The 18,633-nt window shown below is 42.2% G+C and overlaps 1 protein-coding gene across 2 annotated transcripts in view; it reads right to left on the reverse strand.

Moving 5' to 3' along the window:
* UPK1B (uroplakin 1B) overlaps positions 1-18,633 on the reverse strand; it is a 49,043-nt gene that overhangs the window by 23,515 nt on the left and 6,895 nt on the right. Inside the window, exon 2 of one of the 2 annotated variants that reach the window (XM_042459098.1) lies at positions 17,919-17,990. In XM_042459098.1, the coding sequence (XP_042315032.1) occupies positions 17,919-17,950 (32 nt within the window). In that variant the 5' untranslated portion in view covers positions 17,951-17,990. Of the gene's footprint in view, positions 1-6,899; positions 6,985-17,918; positions 17,991-18,633 lie in introns of those variants that run through there. The other variant, XM_042459099.1, reaches the window with a different exon arrangement.

Genomic DNA, 18,633 nt, shown 5'->3' on the forward strand with positions numbered 1-18,633 from the left:
CCCTCCTCCTTTTCCCCTTTGGGACAAAAAATATATATATATATTTTTTAAAAAAATATGAATGTGTAGGGGCTTTGGGTTGCTTCAGGGCAGCTTCAAGGGCTGTTCTTTGGGGTCTCAAGAACTGCATGTAACCTGTAGCCTACACTTTGCCCACCTTACCAATTTGGAAGGCAATTTGATACCATGATTTAATCTTGGCTTGTTTACAAACACCAAACCATGGTCCCCAGTTCACATATAATGAAATCTACAGCTAAGTTCACTACCCCAGCATGATGTGCTAAAAGGGGCTGCATCTTCACTGCAGAAATAATGCAACTTGACACCACTTTAATTGCCATGGCTCAATGCTATGGAATTCTGGGATTTGTAATTTTGTGAAATATTTAGCTTTCTCTGTCAGAGAACATTGGTGCCACAACAAACTACAAACCCCAGGAGCCATGGAAGTTAAAACAGTTTCAAACTGCATATTTCTGCAGTGCATTATTTTGCACGGGTTAGAGACTGTTGAACACTTGGATCACTTCACAGTAAACATATTTTAATCCTTTGAAATGTCACAAGCTATAATTGAAAGCCCTAGCAGGCTGGGTCATGACTACTTCACCACTCAGTGTTAACTTATGCTGGATACATTTTTGTTCAGGAGATAAAAATACTAATGTAAGAGTAATGCTTGGAGTGTAATGCTATCCTTCAAATCCTTTCAAACTAGCTGACCCCAAAGCTTCAATGGGTTAATGAGTTTTACAATATAAGATCTGTAGGTTTGAAGGAAATGCTGTCCGCTCCAACCAGTTTCACACTACAAGCCCTGTGCAGTGTGTCAAGTTGCATTCAGTTGGTTCCACAATTGTGTCTGCTCTATTATATTATGAGAATGGTAGTGAATTAAATCTTCTTCTGCTTACCCATCAGTATGTGAAGCAGTCAGCAAATCAGGCAGAAGATAGAAAAGACAAACCATCGTCAGTATGTGTATTGAGAAGTATAGTTCATGAACTATCTTATATTTAGCCTAGTTGGCAGCATATACCTGTTCCTACCAAAAAAAAAAAAAAGGTTTTGCCTCTTCCTTTCCTGCCTAACTTTGACCTTATTGCACACACATTCTGGGGACGGAAGGAGGACGCTCGAGTGCGCGTGTGTGCTGCAGAAAAACGAGTTTATCGCACCTGAAAACGTCCTCCAAGAGGCCCCGTTCCACCCCCCGGTGCGCACCCGTTCGCGGTCCAGGGCCTGACGGGCGGTGATTTTTGCCTGACGGATTACCTTCCGTCGGCCAAAAAATGCACCTGTCAGGACTGACCACGAACGGGGCGCACCTGGGGGCAGAACGGGGCTCTTTGGAGGACGTCTTCGTGTGCAATAAACTCCAGTTTTTTGCAGGACGCGTGCACACCACAAGCGTCCCCTTCCGTCCCCAGAACATGAAAGTTGTGAGTGCAATAAAGTCCTAAGTGTCATCCTCTGTTGCTGTATAGAGATTGTGAACTCGTATAAGACAGACAGACTGGTTCCTTACACATAATGCCCACTCTAAGTAGTTCCGTTTACCGTGATGCCATTCATTAGGGAGCTTATCACTGCCGTTTAAATGGTTCCAGCCTCCCAGGCTGCAGACCAGGATTTAGGATGGAGGGGGTATTACTGCACACTAAATTGCTGCTGAATCACTGGCTGCCATCATCCTGGGTCCCAGCCGGCTCCAAGCCATGCTCCACCAGCACTTTTTAGAAGTCAGAAAGCTCTCTGACTTCAAAAAAGTGCTGGAGGCACATGGCTGGAGCCGGCTGGGACCCGGGCTGATGGCGGCCAGCGATTCAGCAGCAATTTAGTGTGCAATATGCCTGCCTCCATCCGTTGTCCTGGCTGCAACCTGGGCAGCTGAAGCTGATTTAACACACCCAAGCGATAAGCTCTCGGACCCCTAAGGATCTGTTACTGATTTTAAGAAAAAATGGCTTTTGTTTTGTGGTGTTTTGTTTTGTTTTGCTTTTTTTGTTTTGCTTGTTGTTGTTCACACATTAGCAGCAAGGGTGGGAACATGTTGCCCACCAAATTATTGCTAACTAATCTCCCATCAGTCCTAGCCAGCCACAGCACAAAAATGAGGGATATGAGAGTTGCATTCCAACAATATCTGTAGATCCATATTATAACAAATGGATACCAGTGGTATGTGTGCACGCACATGTAGGAACAGCGTTCCAGATAGATGGAATCTGGAACCATCCAAGCTTATTAGCCAAAATCCCCTTAGTCCTGACTAGGCACATCCACTGAAAAAACACAGAATTTACATAAAAATCATGATTTCCCCTTTAACAAAAAAAAAACCTTCAGTAGCAGAGGCACTAAGAAACGCAGTTACTGAATTGTGAAGCATGTGACCGATGTGTACTAAAAAGCCCTGGTGCTCATCAGCTACTCAGCTTTGGTTGTGCAGTGCCGCCAATGCTCATTGGTGCCTTTGCTGGCTTTGCTATGTAGTTACCAAGTCTAGCCGTATACTGAATATGGATGTTGCACATCTCACATTTTTTCCCCACACGTAAGTCCGCTTACCACATGCCATGCCCCAACAGGATTCTGGCCTCATTATTTTGTTCTCTCCCTTCCTATCCAAGACATCTCCAAGGTGGCATACAACTAATCAACTCAAAACCAGTTCCACACACAATTTCCTATGTTGACCTAAGTCCACTTCCCCCACTTCCAGCTGGTTGAAACTGTTTAAAACCATGTGCAAGCACTGTGAAGTAAATAAGTATCTATGGTTTATTGGTACCTAAATGAAACCAGATATGGTGTCATTTGGCCTCCAGCATTCCATAATTGGGGTGCCACCATTGAGAAGGCCCTAAACTCACCTTCTCACCTCATTAGTGAAATACAGCAGAGGGCCCCCCAGCAGGCAGGAATGTATATAGAGAGGCACTCCCTCAAATATAAGATTGCAAGCTGTTTAGGGCTTTTAATGTCATCACAGGCACCTTGCATTAGACTGGACGTGTATTGCAAGATCCCAGCTCTAGCTTAACTTCAGCAAATCGATTGGAAGTAAGTTTTTCGTAATGAAGAATATTGAACAAAATAAACTTGGCTTTATTTGTTCTCCACCATTGGATTTGGCAAGTCCTGAAAATGCTTTTGTAATCTTATGTTGTTACTTAGAAGGAAATTCAGCTGTATCTAGTTTGCGCTTATCCAGAAGTAAGAAAAAGAAAAGAACTGCAGTCTTCAGGTGGAATTTGTACAGTTATTTCACGCTCTTCCTTTCCCCATTTCAATCATGTAGCTGAGGGCTATCCACTACCATCCCATCCCTGTTACTACTACTCACTATGACTTAACTGAAATCTGACCAGTTAAACCCAGGAGTATTAGACGAAGAGCAAGCTCTTGCCTAACCTCTCAGTTGCTATCATCCAGTTTAAGGACAAGTGTTGTTCACAACCAGGCTCTAACAATATCCCCCATAGAGGCATCCGAGCATACTAAACACAAATACAAAATTTTCTCAAGATCTGCAGAGTGTTCTCCCACCCTGCACTGACGTTACTCATCCATGCCCAAACTTGTCTTCAACACCCATTTCATTATGTTAGAACCATGCCTTTGTTTCTCCAAAGACCAATTTCAAACCACTCCCATCCGGTGGTAGGAATGTTTCACCCCCACCCTCTGTAACACCCAAGTGGTGGAAATACCTCACTCCTATCTAGTGAAATGGGAAGTATAAATAATTGATCTCATTTATTTTGTATCTCATTTCAGTCCAGGAATTAGCGTCAAAGTATTTTTGCATGGCGCCTTTCTGCAATTTTTTCATATAGACCTTTTCATGAAACGAGAGGGAACAAGAGTTGCCATTCATACAACTAGACACGTAATGCTTAAGTTTTAAGGGTGTGATCTTATCCACCAGCTTTTGACAGTTTTGTTGCTGGAAAGTAGTCTGCTTTTTCTCCAGTGGGAGAAAATTGTTTGCTATAATTACCCAATTATCTCTTGGTCTTTTGACCCCAACAAAAGTATATCTAAAACACAGTCAAGATGTTCATAGATCACAAAAACATCACTGAAGGAAGAGAGGTTTGATCTTTTTAAAGTGAGACATGCACCTCAAGATGTAATGCTTGCATTGAGGCCTTTTTAAAAAGCAAGTAAGAAAAACCATGGCTTGAAAATATATTCGAATATCCCCACAAACTGTAGCCCATAAATTACACACACACACACACCTCTATGTATTAACCATATAGTTTGTGGCTTCTAGAATAACGTACAGTAAAAACATCATGTTCAAAGATATTTTAGAAAAAAGGCATTAAATGCTTCTGTAGAGTGGAGATGGGGAAAGACAATGAAACAAAGCACTTTGCTAGTCTGCAATGTTTGTGTGCTAATTTGGCAACAAGTGGGGCTTCAAGAGATTTCCGGCTTCATGGGTTTCTTACAAGACATGACCGCCCTTTCCCATAGGTTACCATACATCCCAGAAAAACGGACACAATCCAGATTGGAGGGTCTAATTTCCCAGCCCCAACTAAGCATTTAAAGCCACAATCCCACCCACCACTCCCAGGCATTTAGTATTTAATACACACACACCACACCTAGGCAGTCACAATATCTGTTTCTACCTGTGGTGTGACTCTGATGTAGTGTGTGTGTGTGTGTGGGTGCGAGAGAGAGAGAGAAGAGAGAGAGTCCAATCTTTCAGCTTCAGGAATAGAAATGGCAACCACCACACATACACACAACACACACACACACACACACACAACACCACAGAGGGAGGAAGAGGAGAGCAAGAGATATTCACACATAAATATATTGACACACATAAGTATATAGATATGTGTGGGTGTACATATGTGTGTGAGTCAGAGAGAGTTTATCGCATGGGGCCTTAAACCGTTCCCCAGCGCGTTCTAACTGGGGCGAGCGGGGCCGCGCACGAACGCGATGGGCACCGGATGGGAATGTGCGGCGGCCGGCAGCGCTCCCCCCCATGCGATAAAGTCGCGTTTTGGGCCCCGAATGGGGCCCAAAACGAGACTTTATCGCATGGGGGGGACGCTGCCGCCGCCGCGCATTCCCATTGCGTCCCAATTCGGTTCCAGAGGGCGCCATTTCTGGGGACGCTTTGAAACAGTTCCAGAAATGGCGCCCTCTGGAACGAATTGGGACGCGATGGACAACACGCGGCGGTGGCGGCAAGCGCGCCCCCCGTGTGATAAAGTCGTGTTTTGGGCCCACTCCGGTGCCATCGAATTCCGTGCGCGCCCCCGCTCGCCCCCGTTAGAACGCGCTGGGAGCGGTTTAAGCCCCATGCGATAAACTTCACAATCTCTCCAGCCTCAGGGAATAGACAATGGCAAACTCCACACACACATACACAGATATTCACACAACTATTATACACACAAACACAAATTAGTCACACACATAGGTAGATATATGTGTGTGTCATGAGTTTCTTGGCAAGTTTCTTCAGAAAGGGGGGGGGTTTGCCTTTATCTTCCCCTGAGGAGGCCTAGAGGAGTTCTGCCCAAGGTCACCCAGTGGGTTTCCATGGCCGAGGTGGGATTTGAACCCTGGTCTCCCATGCTGGGCTGTCCACTGTACTTAAAAGTACAGTACTCAGTTACTGTTATTTGTTGCTGTGTACCTTCAAGTTGTTTCTGACTTATGGAAACCCTAAAGCAAATCTATGATGGGGTTTTCTTGGCAAGATTTGTTCAGAGGAGGTTTGCCATGGCCTTCCACTGAGGAGGCTGAGAGTGTGTGACTTGCCTAAGGTCACCCAATAGGCAGGAAATGGAACTTTGGTCTCCAGAGTCCTAGTCCAACACACAAAACTACATTTCAACCTTCTGTCCAGGCAGAATGTCAAAATCTCCTCCATTTTGAGCATGACTGAGAAGCATGAGTTTGTATTACTGTTTTTTAATTTATTAATGTTTTTGGCTTTTGGTTGGTCGTGTCCTCCATTTTTCTTGAATGTCTTACATTTTGTCCTGGTTTTGTGGAAGAGAATTATAGCAACCCTAATTTCCATTCACTTGAAAGTTTACAGCAGCGACAGAAGAATGAGATATTTCTACACAAAAGGCATAGATACACCATATCGTTTAGAAAAGCTTAGAGAACAAACACGTACTTCAGACAGCTGTGAGCTTCTCAAAATAATGCTGTTTCTAGAAAGCAATTGTGACGGCTACCTTCCTTCAGAAGCAGTGCAGAAAGGCGTAAAGGTAGACCAATCCATATCACAACATTAAAAAGAATTAACTAAGCAGAAAACTTCACAGCATGTGCTTGTCATATTTCTATTAACTTTACTGAATCAGGAGAAACTCATTACTTTTATCTTGTTCTCATTCCCAGAAAACAAAAGGAAATTTGAATTCTTCACTTGTTCTTTAAGACAGGCTTTTCCCCTTTCTCTTAGCATGTACTGTCATTAAGTGACAGTGCTCAATGGTATTCTCATTATCAGCATCTACATTTATTGCTTATAGGAAATGGATAAAAGGCTGCAAGTTGCAACTATGTGTGCTGATAAAATTATATGAAATGAAGCAGTTTAATTGTGCACAGACCTGCAACTTAACAGTGAGATGACCACTCAGTACACCATGCAGGTCTCCTCAAATGTAAATGCTATTGAATTCAACAGGTTTGTTCCCAATTAAGTATGCAGCCTTAGTAGGTATTATCAGAAAGGAGCGACATAGAGCTGAGTTTTATTTTGTTCTAACAATCACTAATGGCTAACCTCTATCAACCTTTTAAATATTTAAATATAATAATGGAGAAGAACATTAGAATCTAACATATATTAGTAAAACAACTCAGTGGCTCAGGAAATCTTTACTCACCTTCCACCCTCCTTCCTCCACTGTTTCAGCCTCAACACTCCTACACAGCATTCAGTTTGTTCCCCCCTCGGTCACCCTTTAAAAGAGCAGAAGGCACCTAAGAATGATGGCATATGATTGGTAAGGGGGCACATCACATGAGACAGTCCTAGATCTGGCCCAACCTGTTCTTCAGGTACAGTTGGGCCAGTGGGTGTCTCTGGCTACAAGATTCTCTGATTATACCGGAATGTTGTTATTGTACACATACCCATTCACCAAATTCTGTGCTATTTCTATTCTTACGTTTTTTCACACATGTGACTCATCTATATAAATGCTTTTAAAGTGAATATATAAGACAAACAAGAAAAACATAAATGGCTGTCACAATTTCTACTGAGCACAGACAAAGAAAGCATTCTGAACAGAGAAGAAAAATAGAATTTAAAAACATATTTTGCCTAAGAGCAAGAAATTAAAACAACTGGGTTTGCAATTTCTTTATTTTGCCTCCTCCAGAACCTATTGTTACTGGTTCTTTATCTCAAACATCAGCTCAATGTGGCCAGATACCATTCAGAAATATTTAGGCTATAATGAATATCTTTGTATAAGCTGTACTGCAACCCATCAAACCCAACTGGAATATTTGCTGTTGAGGTTCCAGCTCCCCTTCACCCTATAGAGGCTTGATCTGACTATAGCCTAACAATATGCAACAGGCTGCCCACCCCTGTTCTAGAAGGTGGGAAAACATGGGAAGCCTTTTATGGTGGGCTCTGTTTGTTCTACTTGTAAGCAAGTTATGAGTAACATTTTCTACTCTAGTAAACATTAACTGTTCCTAGGATTCTTCAAGACACCCCCCCCCCCCATATGCAGGGCAAACAGTTCTAAAAATTTGTACTGTTGTTGTTATTAGCTGCTCTTGAATCAACCTCATGTTAACCCTGTGGATGAGACATCTCCAGGAACCCCCCCCCCCCCCCCCCCGGCTGTCTTGAACCTCTCTGCTTACATCTTGCAGGCTCAGGCCCATGGTCTCCCTGATTTGAGTCTAGCCATCTGGTATGTGGTCTTTCTCTCTGCTATCTTCCACTTTTCCTAGCATCTCTGCCTTTTCTAATGAGCCTTTTGTCCTCGTGGCCAATGTACGACAACCACAATTTAGTCATCTCACACTGGGTTTCTGTCTGCTTTCTTGACAGTTTTGTATAATACAGTGATAAGACAATCCTATGAAAAGTAGTCATAACTAAAGGTTTTCTCCAGACCAGGAATTTGAAGTATCACTGGCTAATCCCTTAATAGCTAGGTCACTATTAAAAGCACAAGGCTAGATAACTGATAACCTTACCAACAAGTCTATACAGTGGTACCCGGGATACGAATTGATTGCGTTACGAAATTTCCGGGGTACGAAAAAGTTAGCTTGGAAAAAACTGTTCCGGGTAACAAAAGATTTTTCGGGTTACGAAATTTTTTTTGGTGTGTTTCGGCGCTTTTTGGCTCGAAATTTAAAAGCCGCGGCTTTCCAGCGCTAGCGGAAAGCCTTTTTTCGGGTTGCGAAATCTTTCGGGTTACGAACGGCGCCGCGGAACGAATTAAATTCGTAACCCGGGGTACCACTGTAACTTAGTACTGTACGTTATCGGACTCATTTTGTTCCCCGTTATGGGCACGGGAAGGGGACACTCGGGGCCATGAGAGTCCAAGAAAAAACGCATTTTACCACACACCAATGTGTCCTCAAAATGAGGATTCCGTTGACCTGTGTCAAGCTGTTCCCATTCAGTGCTGAGGCACATCCTTTGGCTGACATGGAAGTATTCCGTTCAAGCCAAAGGACATGCTTCAGCATTAAATGGATGATGGAAGTGGGCAATTTTGAGGAGACTTTGGGGTGTGGTTAAATGCGTTTTTTTCTTGGACTCACATGGCCCCAAGCGTCCCCTTCCCGTGCCCATAACAGGGGGGAAATGTGTCTGATAAGGTCCTTAGTTATTCAAGACTACTTGAGTTATTTCAAGTTACATTGCTTCCTCAGTTTCTTCCCCTCCCATACCCTTGGAATGGTACCCATGTCTTAATTCTGATGTCGGGTTTGATGTGGCTCTCTCAAATGGCCCCATTTCAGGTTGTTCCCAGCCTGCTTTGAACTAAGCCTGATGTAGAATGGGACCCACACCTATGGGACTCTGCCATTAGAGTCATAAATTCCTGCGCAAGCAAGTAAAGTCTTACCAAGTGAATGAAAGTGATACCAGATGCTAAGGAGACCTCCCATCGACAGAGGAAGACCCCACAAGGTATCTCCTTATGTAGAAAGCACAGACAGTGAGAGATTTGATCTTGGGGTTCATAGGGTTGAAGTTACAAGAACTAGAGGATACGTATTTGGGAATTAAGGAAGCCACAATGAAAACATATGGAATTTTCAGAAATTCCTACTAAATGTTTAAAAATTCCCCAAATTTAAGGAGGAATCAAGCTGGGAGGCAATGGACATCACTATCATCTGCAGATGTGTGGCAGCCAGAATTTCAACAGGTGTAGCCATTCCCAATATGGCGATGCTGGGAAAGGGGGTTGAATCTTCTTGCTTGAATAACAGTATAGAAAGTGCTTTCAACACATTTTCTTTCCTACCTCCTCCTCCACATGTACTTCATCAAATCTCTGCAAAAGGTCACACAGCCTACACGCTGGAGATGTCTAACAGGAATGCACACACTCAAGGATGACTCTACATCATTTTGTGTTATTAGTGGAAGGAAATATTTTTTGAACAGTCAAATATGTCTAGTAAAAATGAAAAAGAGGGTTTTAAAAGGGGGCAATTAGAAACTCATTCTTCTGTCTGCTACCATTATAGGCAGTGTGAGTAGAAGACAGGTCAGATCCTTTCCCCAGGAGTGAATAAAGACATTTTGGTACCATGGGTAGAAACCCAACCTTTCAAAGAAGCAGTAAAGGGTGACCCTACAAAGAAAGAAGGAAAGGAAGGGAGAAACACTTAAATTCCTCCCTCTAAAAATATTTATTTCAGGGGTGAGCCATATTACCATTTAAATGCTATGAAAGATACATTAATTTATGAAGGAAGATGATTTATTTTAGTGTGTTGAAACAGTTTTGTGAACACTTCTAGCTGTGATTTTAACATATGTCAGAGCACTTGTAAAAGATGCCATGAAGGAAGAACTCTGAGGCTAAAGAAAACAGAACTCCATACACCTGAGCCCGGATTTACTTAATTTTAAAGCAAGGGCAGCAATACACAATGGTGCCTAAAGAACTGCTTCGCCCCTGTAAGATCATTATGTCCAGAGCAAAGTTTAGAAACTTAGGCCAGTTACAGACCGCCCAAGAGGGGCGGTCTCGGGCCACTGCTGGTTCCAGCGCGGAGGAGTTGCAGCAGCCAAACTGCGCGACTCCTCCACGCTTCAAAAAAGGAGCGCGAAAATCGCGCTCCTTCCGGCAACCCGGAAGAGACGCCTCAAGTGCCAACGCGCGCACTCGTGGCGTCTCTTCCGGGGTGCGACGTCAGGACGCTGCGCATTCGCGATGTCAAAATGGTGGCGCCCATCTGTATAGGGTGCCACCATTTTAACACACTCATTACGCGCGAGGGGCAAGGCGCGTCAGGAAGCTCTGCCCCTCGCGCATAATCATGGTGCGCTGCCGCCACCTCTTGGGCCCATCTGTATTGCGTCTCAGCTTATTAATTGTCCCTTAAATAGTCCACCTTCAGGGTTGGATGAAACTATTTTACTGCCTGATAAGAAAGACAAGATGACACTTTTCATTCTATGTTCATGACACTGGCTAGAGAAAGAACAGTATCTTGAGCCTGAGATCCAAGAGCCAACTTAATGGTGGGGGGGAAGGCTGTGTTGTACACACAACTATATATTTCAACATTTCATCACTGTTTCCATACCATCCAATTGTCTCAATTTGCCAGTAGCAGTCCTGCATAATCTTATGTCATCCCACTTTTTCTGCAGCTTTTAAAATGTCCCAGTTTCTCTCCCTGCCTCCCACTTTCTTGCGTTGTCCTCAGCTTACTTCAGTTGCTGCAGACTGAGTTCAAATACAGAAGTTTGCACTCAACTCAGCAGGGTGGGAGGGCAGTAAAAGAGAGGTGAGGCAGAATCTTGCCTTTCCCAATAGGCTCAGGAAAAACAAACTTCTGCAGCCTTTCCTAACTTGCATGCTTTTTCTCATTAATAATACCTGCCATCTTGACTGCAGTCAAGTATTGTTTGGCCATACCTGTCCCTGTTTTCATCTGTGAAAGCATTTTCTGCCGGAGGTAGCTGTCTAACACTGCCTAATGGAAGGGCCACCCTTGCCTATCTTTGTGGCTACACTGTCCATTTCTGTTGCATGGAAATGGAAAGAGGTATGGATCACCAGTTTCTTCTGTTTAAAATATATATAGAAAAATTGTGCACTTCAGTTACCCTGCATGGTGCCTGAATACAGGAATCAAGGTTCAGACAACAATGACACTAGAATATCTGGTTGTATGCAGATTTTTTTCCCATAGAAGGGAAAGCTCTTAGGACCAGGTGATACTATGGCGGGATACAGACCACCCAAAAAGGGATGGTCCCGGGATGTGCGGATGCTAAGTGTCCATCGCATCAAAATGGTGGCACCCGTGTGTACAGGGCGCCGCCATTTTGACACCCCCGTCACGTGCTAGGGATGAGGCCAATATGGGCGGTGTGCCCTCAGCCAACCTCTAGCATGTGACAGGGGCGCCACAAAGGCCCATCTGGAGAGGGCCAAACTCATTTGTCTGGCCTCTGAACTCAAGTGAATGGTAGGGGTGGGGAGTACAATACTGTGACTAACTTGGTGTGGTCCTCTAGATGTTGTCTGATTGCAATTCCCAGCAGCTGCAGCCGCTGGTGAGGAATATTGGATGTTGCAGTCTAACTACATCTGAAGGGCTGCACTTTCTCCACTCCTGTTTTAAGGGAATGAATCATTAATGCACAGACAAAAAAGGGTCACCCTAGTTGATATTGAGCCTTTGTTATTGGTACAATAAGGTTCCAGACAGATGTTTCAAAATTAATCTCCTCCTTGAACAGAGCAGGGTGTGGAGGATGGAATGGAATTTGCTCTTTTGCTGCCAGTATTGTTTGGCAAGACATAGCTTTCTGCTAAACAAGCTTAACAAGCGGACAGTGTGGTGGGTAGATGAACAGGGAAACCTTCCTCACAAACCAAGCCATGGTCATTATTTTTGTTTTTACAAGGCAAAACTCATATGGGTTTGTTTGTGTTGGTGTGGTATGCTCTTTTATGATTCTACTTAGAAGTAATACTCACTGAGTTCAGTGGGATTCACTCCTGTGTGCATAAAAGACTTAGGGTCTTTTTCACCCTACACAATTATAGGACTTTGTTATTACTTTAACTATATGGTACAATCTTATGGTATCCTGGGATTTGTACCTTTTCTTAGGTATTCAGAATGGTCTACCAGAAAGTTCTCGTGCTCCACCAAATGGCAAACCTCAGGATTCTGTAGGATGCAGCCATGGTAGTTCAACTGGTGTCAAACTGCTGTAACTGTGTAGTGTGAAAGAAATCACTATCTGTTTTGTATGTTTCTGAAGGCTCCTATCTAAGAAAATATTATGCCAAGCAGATGAGTCATCAGAAGTGGTCCTTGACATCAGAGTTATCTTTGGGGTTTTGAAATATAAGGGCTGGCTGTTGCAAGGGGCAGAGTGAAGTAATCATCTCAGACACTGGGGCTTGAAATTTTTATTGGGGGTGGGGGAGAGGGGCGACTACAACTTTCAGAATTCAACAGCCAGTATAGCCATTCGGGGAGTTGTAGCATTAAAAAATAACTTTCAAATCTTTGTCCTCCTCCCTCACACAAAACAACAAATGGTTCAAAGGTGTGGTGTTTTCTGAGACTTCTGCTTCAAACCAAAAAACCCCAGGGCAAAGATTTATGTAGCTGACATTTATGTAGCTGAAACTCACATGTCATTTGAGAGAGACACACACCTTTGATGCCTTGCATTCATCAGTGAGCTTTGTAAAAGGAAATGTGGACTCCACCCATCAAAAACAACCATCTTGCTTTACAAAGATGAATTAAAGGTGTGACCAGAGGCCCCAAATCACGACAAGGGTTGTTGATATTTACTCATAAATCCCATAAATAAATAAATTCAGTGGACTCCAGCATCCTTTCCCCCCACTTTTTGATAACAATATCCAAGGCTGAAATGACCAATGCTGTCATTCTGGGAAGAGAGTTTGTATAAAACAAACCGAAAGCACAGTCATCTTGCAACCATTATCTTGTGCAAATGAAATGTCAATTAAAATATATTAGTTCATCTTGGGGTCATCCAGAGAGATAGCAGTATTTGTGGACACGCAACTGTATTTCACAGACAGACAGATGCTCTCTCTCACTTTCTCTGTGAAAAATGCAAATAGAAAAAATGAAACCTGTCTTCAAGTTGCCATGGAACCCTGTGAAAGACTTTTTTTGATTTTACATCATTTTTATTAGATGAACACAAACCAACATGTGTGTGTGTGTGTGTATGTATAAAACTACAATACAAAAGAATACAAACAGTACTTCACTTACTGATGGTTGCATCCCTCTTTTCTGTTATACTTACTTAAAAACATAATATATAATTTGCTATCACTTAACCCTGTAAAAGACATTTGAAACTGCATTTTCCCTGTTTGACACCAATAAAGACTGTGAAAGGCTTGGCAGATTTTAGAAAAAAAAGCTGTTTTCAATGTTGACAATTTTATTTGCACAGCTGGAGACAGCTCTGCCCCTTGATGCTCTTAAAGCCCTACAAGCACCTTCCCCATTCTCAGAAATTATTTTTTAGATGCACATAACTCCAATAAGCTCTGGGAGCAATTCTTCAGGCATGTTTGGTAGAGAGAGCAACATGCAAGGCTATTTCTATGGAGTTTTTCACACAGAGGAATGTATCACCATCCCATAAGAAGAAGAAAGGGAGGGCAATCTGAAAATGCAAGAAATTATGTAGTAGCTTATCACATTTACAGATGAACACAGCATGCATCTGAAAGAGAAAGCAGTGCGAATGCAAATAAAATCATCACATGAGTACATACCCATCGACTTCTTGATTTCGAATTAGCGTGTTTGTGCATGCGCAGGGAGGACAGGATCCCATGGCCGACAGTAATCCCATGGCCAAACTGGAGATGCATTTCATACTAATGCAAATGCAAATTGACTGCAAATTCGCAGTGAAAAAGGATTTATAAATTCGATATTTTTCCGAATTCAGCTATTCTTGGAATGCCTCATGATTGCATTTGGATTGCCTTCTGTTTGCGTGAGATTTTGAAAATATTTCGCGAAATTACATGAAATACCTTGGGTGACCCCAGATTAACCTTTGGTTAACCTTCCAATTTTCCCCGTGTGATAAAGTCCTATGTTTCATTTCCTTTCTGCTGCTTCGTCAAGTGCTATGAAAGCATCCAGGGAGGCAAGCAGACAGATACAAGAGCTGCATCCACACTGCAGAAATAATCTGGTTTGACACCACTTTAACTACCATGGCTCAATGCTATGGAATTTTGGGAACAATAGTTGTGGCACCAGAGCTTTGCTCGTTTCCAGAATTAGCCAGATTATTTCTGCAATGTGGATGCAGCCTTTGAGAGAAAGGAAGTGATGCTTTTTTTTCTTGGCCAGGGGGCAAATTGGTTTAATGGGGCAAGCCTCACCTTATCATGAGCCCATGAGTCATGCACCACACTATCTGTATACTTTCTGAACATAGTCATGACCCAGCAGTTCCTCAGGAAATTGGGCCAGATATCCGATGAAGCATTCTGATGTGATGTGATATCCAATGAAGCACAGCGGTGTAATGAACAGGTCAAGGGTGCCCTCATGAGGATTTATGGACATAAATCAGATGTTAGGAAGGGGAATACGCAAAAACCAGTGGCAGAATATTTCAATCTTCTTGGGTATTCCATCACAGACCTCAAAACAGTGGTCTTTGAACAAAAGAACTACAAAGGAAGGTTAGAAAGAAAAACAGCAGAATTGGAATTCATCCACAGACTACAATCTATCAGCAACGGGTTGAACAAAGATAATGGTTTACTGGCATACTACACACATTTCAACACTATCTAATATCCACCATCATGGGAGCACCCTTGACCTGTTCATTACATCAATCTCTGTTTCCCATACTCATCTATTTTTGTGACCTCCAGACTAATTTCCTCTGTCTTTGTTCACTAACAACCATTTAAAACTGGACTTGCCATTTCATTTCCATACACAAAGGATTTTGAATTTGAACTGACATTCTCACACATTAATGGTATGTGTAAGTCTGTCCCTGGCTTTCCACTCCACCAAATTCAACTGAGAAAGTAGACTTAAGTCTATGAAAGCTCATGTTGCCAAGTTCTTTTTTTAGTTAGTCCAAAGGTACTACAAGATCTCTCTACATACTGATTCTACAGATTGACATGGGAATATCTTTGAACTCTACCACTATTGACTCAAGTTCAGCTTCTGGCCCACTAAGAATCCTAGATCCCACTTGATGTACTGTTGTCCAGCCAGTTGTCTCCCATACTATATTTGTACATTTCATGTTTACTGCCCAACCTTACATTTCTCCCTGTTGAAATTCATTTTGTTAGTTTTGACCTGTCTTTTTAACCTGTTAAAGTCATTTTGAAATCTGATCTTGTGCTTTGAGGTATTAGCTATCCCTCCTAATTTAGTGTATCTGCAAATTTGATAAATATGCCTAGAATTCTATCTTTTAAGTAATTGATGTTGAATAGCACTTAGCCCAGCACAGAAAACTGTGACACACCACTAGTCACTTCTTTCCAGGATAAGGTGGAGTCATTGATGAGTACCTTTGGATACCCTTTGGGTTCAGCGGTCAACCAATTACAAAATCACATAAAAATCACATTATTTACCCCACATTTCAGTAGGTTATTTGGAACAATATCATGGGGGTCCTTGTTAAAGGCTTTTTTGAAATCAAGACATGTTACATTCATAACATTTCTTTCATCTACCAAGCTATGAAAAAAGAGGTAAGATAGTCAGGCATGAGTTATTTTTGAGAAATCCCTTTGACTTTGATTGATCATGACATTCATTCATGATGTTTTAACTGTATTTTTGTAAGCCGCCTTGATCACACCCGTGGAAAGGCGGGGTAGAAATAAAGATGATGATGATGATGATGATGATGATGATGATGATGATGATTTCTAAGTGATTACAGACTGTCTGTTTAATGAGCTGCTCTAGGATCTTTCCTGGTATTGATGCCAGGCTGGCTGAGTGGTCCTACACACACACACCCTTTTTTTTGAAGATGGGGACAACATTTTCCCTCCTTCAGTCTGCTGGGACTTCTACTGTTCACCAAGAATTCACATAGATTATTGCCAATGGTTCTGAAGTTACTTCTGGTGACTCTAAGGTGACCCTATCATTGAGTTTTCTTGGAAAGATTTGTTCAGCGGTAGTTTGCTTTTGCCTTTGTGTTCTTCGAAGGCTGAGAGAATATGACTTATCAAAGGTCATGCAGTAGGTTTTGATCAAATATTATAGAACCTTGATTTATAATTGCTTGAAGCTGATCTTTCCATTAAGATCTTCAGACTTGCAAAACCCTGTTTATATATGTGTGTGTATGTGTGTGTGTTGTATGCCTTCAAGTCATTTTTTTTTAACTTATGGCAACTCTTAGTCTAACCTATCATAGGGTTTTCTCTGCAGGTTTTTTTCAGAATGGTTTGCCCTTGCCATCCTCTCCGAGGCTGAGAATGACTTACCCAAGGTCAACCAGTGGGTTTACGTGGCTGAACCAGGAATTGAACCCTGTTCTGCAGAGTCATAGTCCAACTTTCAAACCACTACACTATGCTAGCTTTTACACAGACACACACAGACACACAGACACACACACACAGAGAGCTATTTACCTTGTATATAACATTGTATAAAGAGAGAGGGGAAGAGACAGAGATAACCAGACAGAAACAAGCATATACACCCTGTGTTCCATATGAGATGTTGCTTGCATGGAGGAGCAGTGTGACTAGAAAGAGGCTCCCTTGTTGATGTATAGCTATAGACCCTACTTCCTTGTCTGAGGCTGGGAAGTCTACAAACACGTTACTACAGCACGTAGTTGTGGGTTTCTTAAAAACAGAATTTTAAGAAGCTGTGTTATACCTCATCAGCCCATTTGTTTATCTAGCCCTGTATTGTCAGCTCTTAGTGGCCATAGATCCCCAGGGTTTCCAGAAATGTTATTCCCAGGTGGTCTCTCATCCAAGAACTAATTAGTCTCAACCCTGCTTAACTTTAGAAATCAGACAAGATCAGGCATGTTCACCTTGGTATGGTAGCAAATGCTTATTTTCCAAGAGCAGATAGGATCTAGGGACTTTAGGGTATTTGTGCCAGTCTATCAGTTTGTACTGTATGTTGGTTTGTAATATATCTTTGTTACCTCTAAAGTAACACATTGTAATACTGCTGAGCTCTGAACATAATTATTATAATTTTTCATAATGGGATATTGTTTTCTTCACTTTTCAAAATCAATAAAGTCCTCCTGCTTCCTTCCATGAGATTCTAGAGGTAACTTATTCCAAAGGTGATTTTTATTTGGTTCAATTTTATGCATGTTGGTGTTTATGGAGTTGTTTACATCACAGCTTTGCCAAAGCAATGAGAAAGAATTAGCCTAAAGATGTCTTCCAAGAAAATTCAAAAAGAAATATGTCAATCTGTAGAAATGGAGACCAAGAGTCATGTTTTCAGGCACACTAATATGGTTTTTGAAATAACCTGCAGCTAGGAAAACTATTTGTGGAATTTCAGTTTTGAGCAATTCCCTCTGAAGCAATTGATCCAGACAAAGTATCCAAAGTATGATTTACACTGCAGCATATCTGGATGTATTGCAGTGGAGGACATACCTGGCATGTTTTCTGTGCAGCACATAGATCATCCAGTCTCGGTCTGGTGTGTTTGTTCATCTCTCTTCACATCTGTTGATAAAGATTGTGATAGTGACATTGACAATAAATGATGTGATGCAGTGCAGATCTAAGATACAAAAACAGATGTGACTCAAAACTCAGAGGAGATGGCACACATGAGACAGGAGATAAAGAGAATGAAGGAAGGAGAAGGAAGGAGAAATGTAATGGGGCAGATAGGAAATTTATCCTATGGACAGTTTTTGTGCTATGTTTCCCCACAATCGGTGTGTGAATTTGCCACTATTCTTCTCTCTGTAGTACTTCCATAAATCAGAGACAAATAAGAATAGACTGAGTATTTCTACCAAAGGAGGAGCAGGAGGCAGTACAACTCCACTGTACCCAGCGTTGCTTGTTCTGAAGTGAGATTCTTTGTTATTCACCAACCTGCATAATATACCGTAACATTTGAAACACTACCATCACCTGCAAAGCCATCTTTCATTGATGTCTGGAGGCCCAGTGAGTGGATCCTGCCATTTAACTCTTTCTCTTTTGTATGAAATCACCCACAAGACTGTTGGGGAGGGGGATTCATGGCATCTTAGAGACTGGTAAATTTATTGTGGCATAAATGTTTGGGATGAACTGCAGCCCACTTTGTCACATTTTTGGCTTGGGAGTGATTCTGGATTGGAGCATCCTCCAG

The sequence above is a fragment of the Sceloporus undulatus genome, chromosome 3 (assembly GCF_019175285.1).
Source record: "Sceloporus undulatus isolate JIND9_A2432 ecotype Alabama chromosome 3, SceUnd_v1.1, whole genome shotgun sequence".
NCBI lineage: Eukaryota > Metazoa > Chordata > Lepidosauria > Squamata > Phrynosomatidae > Sceloporus > Sceloporus undulatus.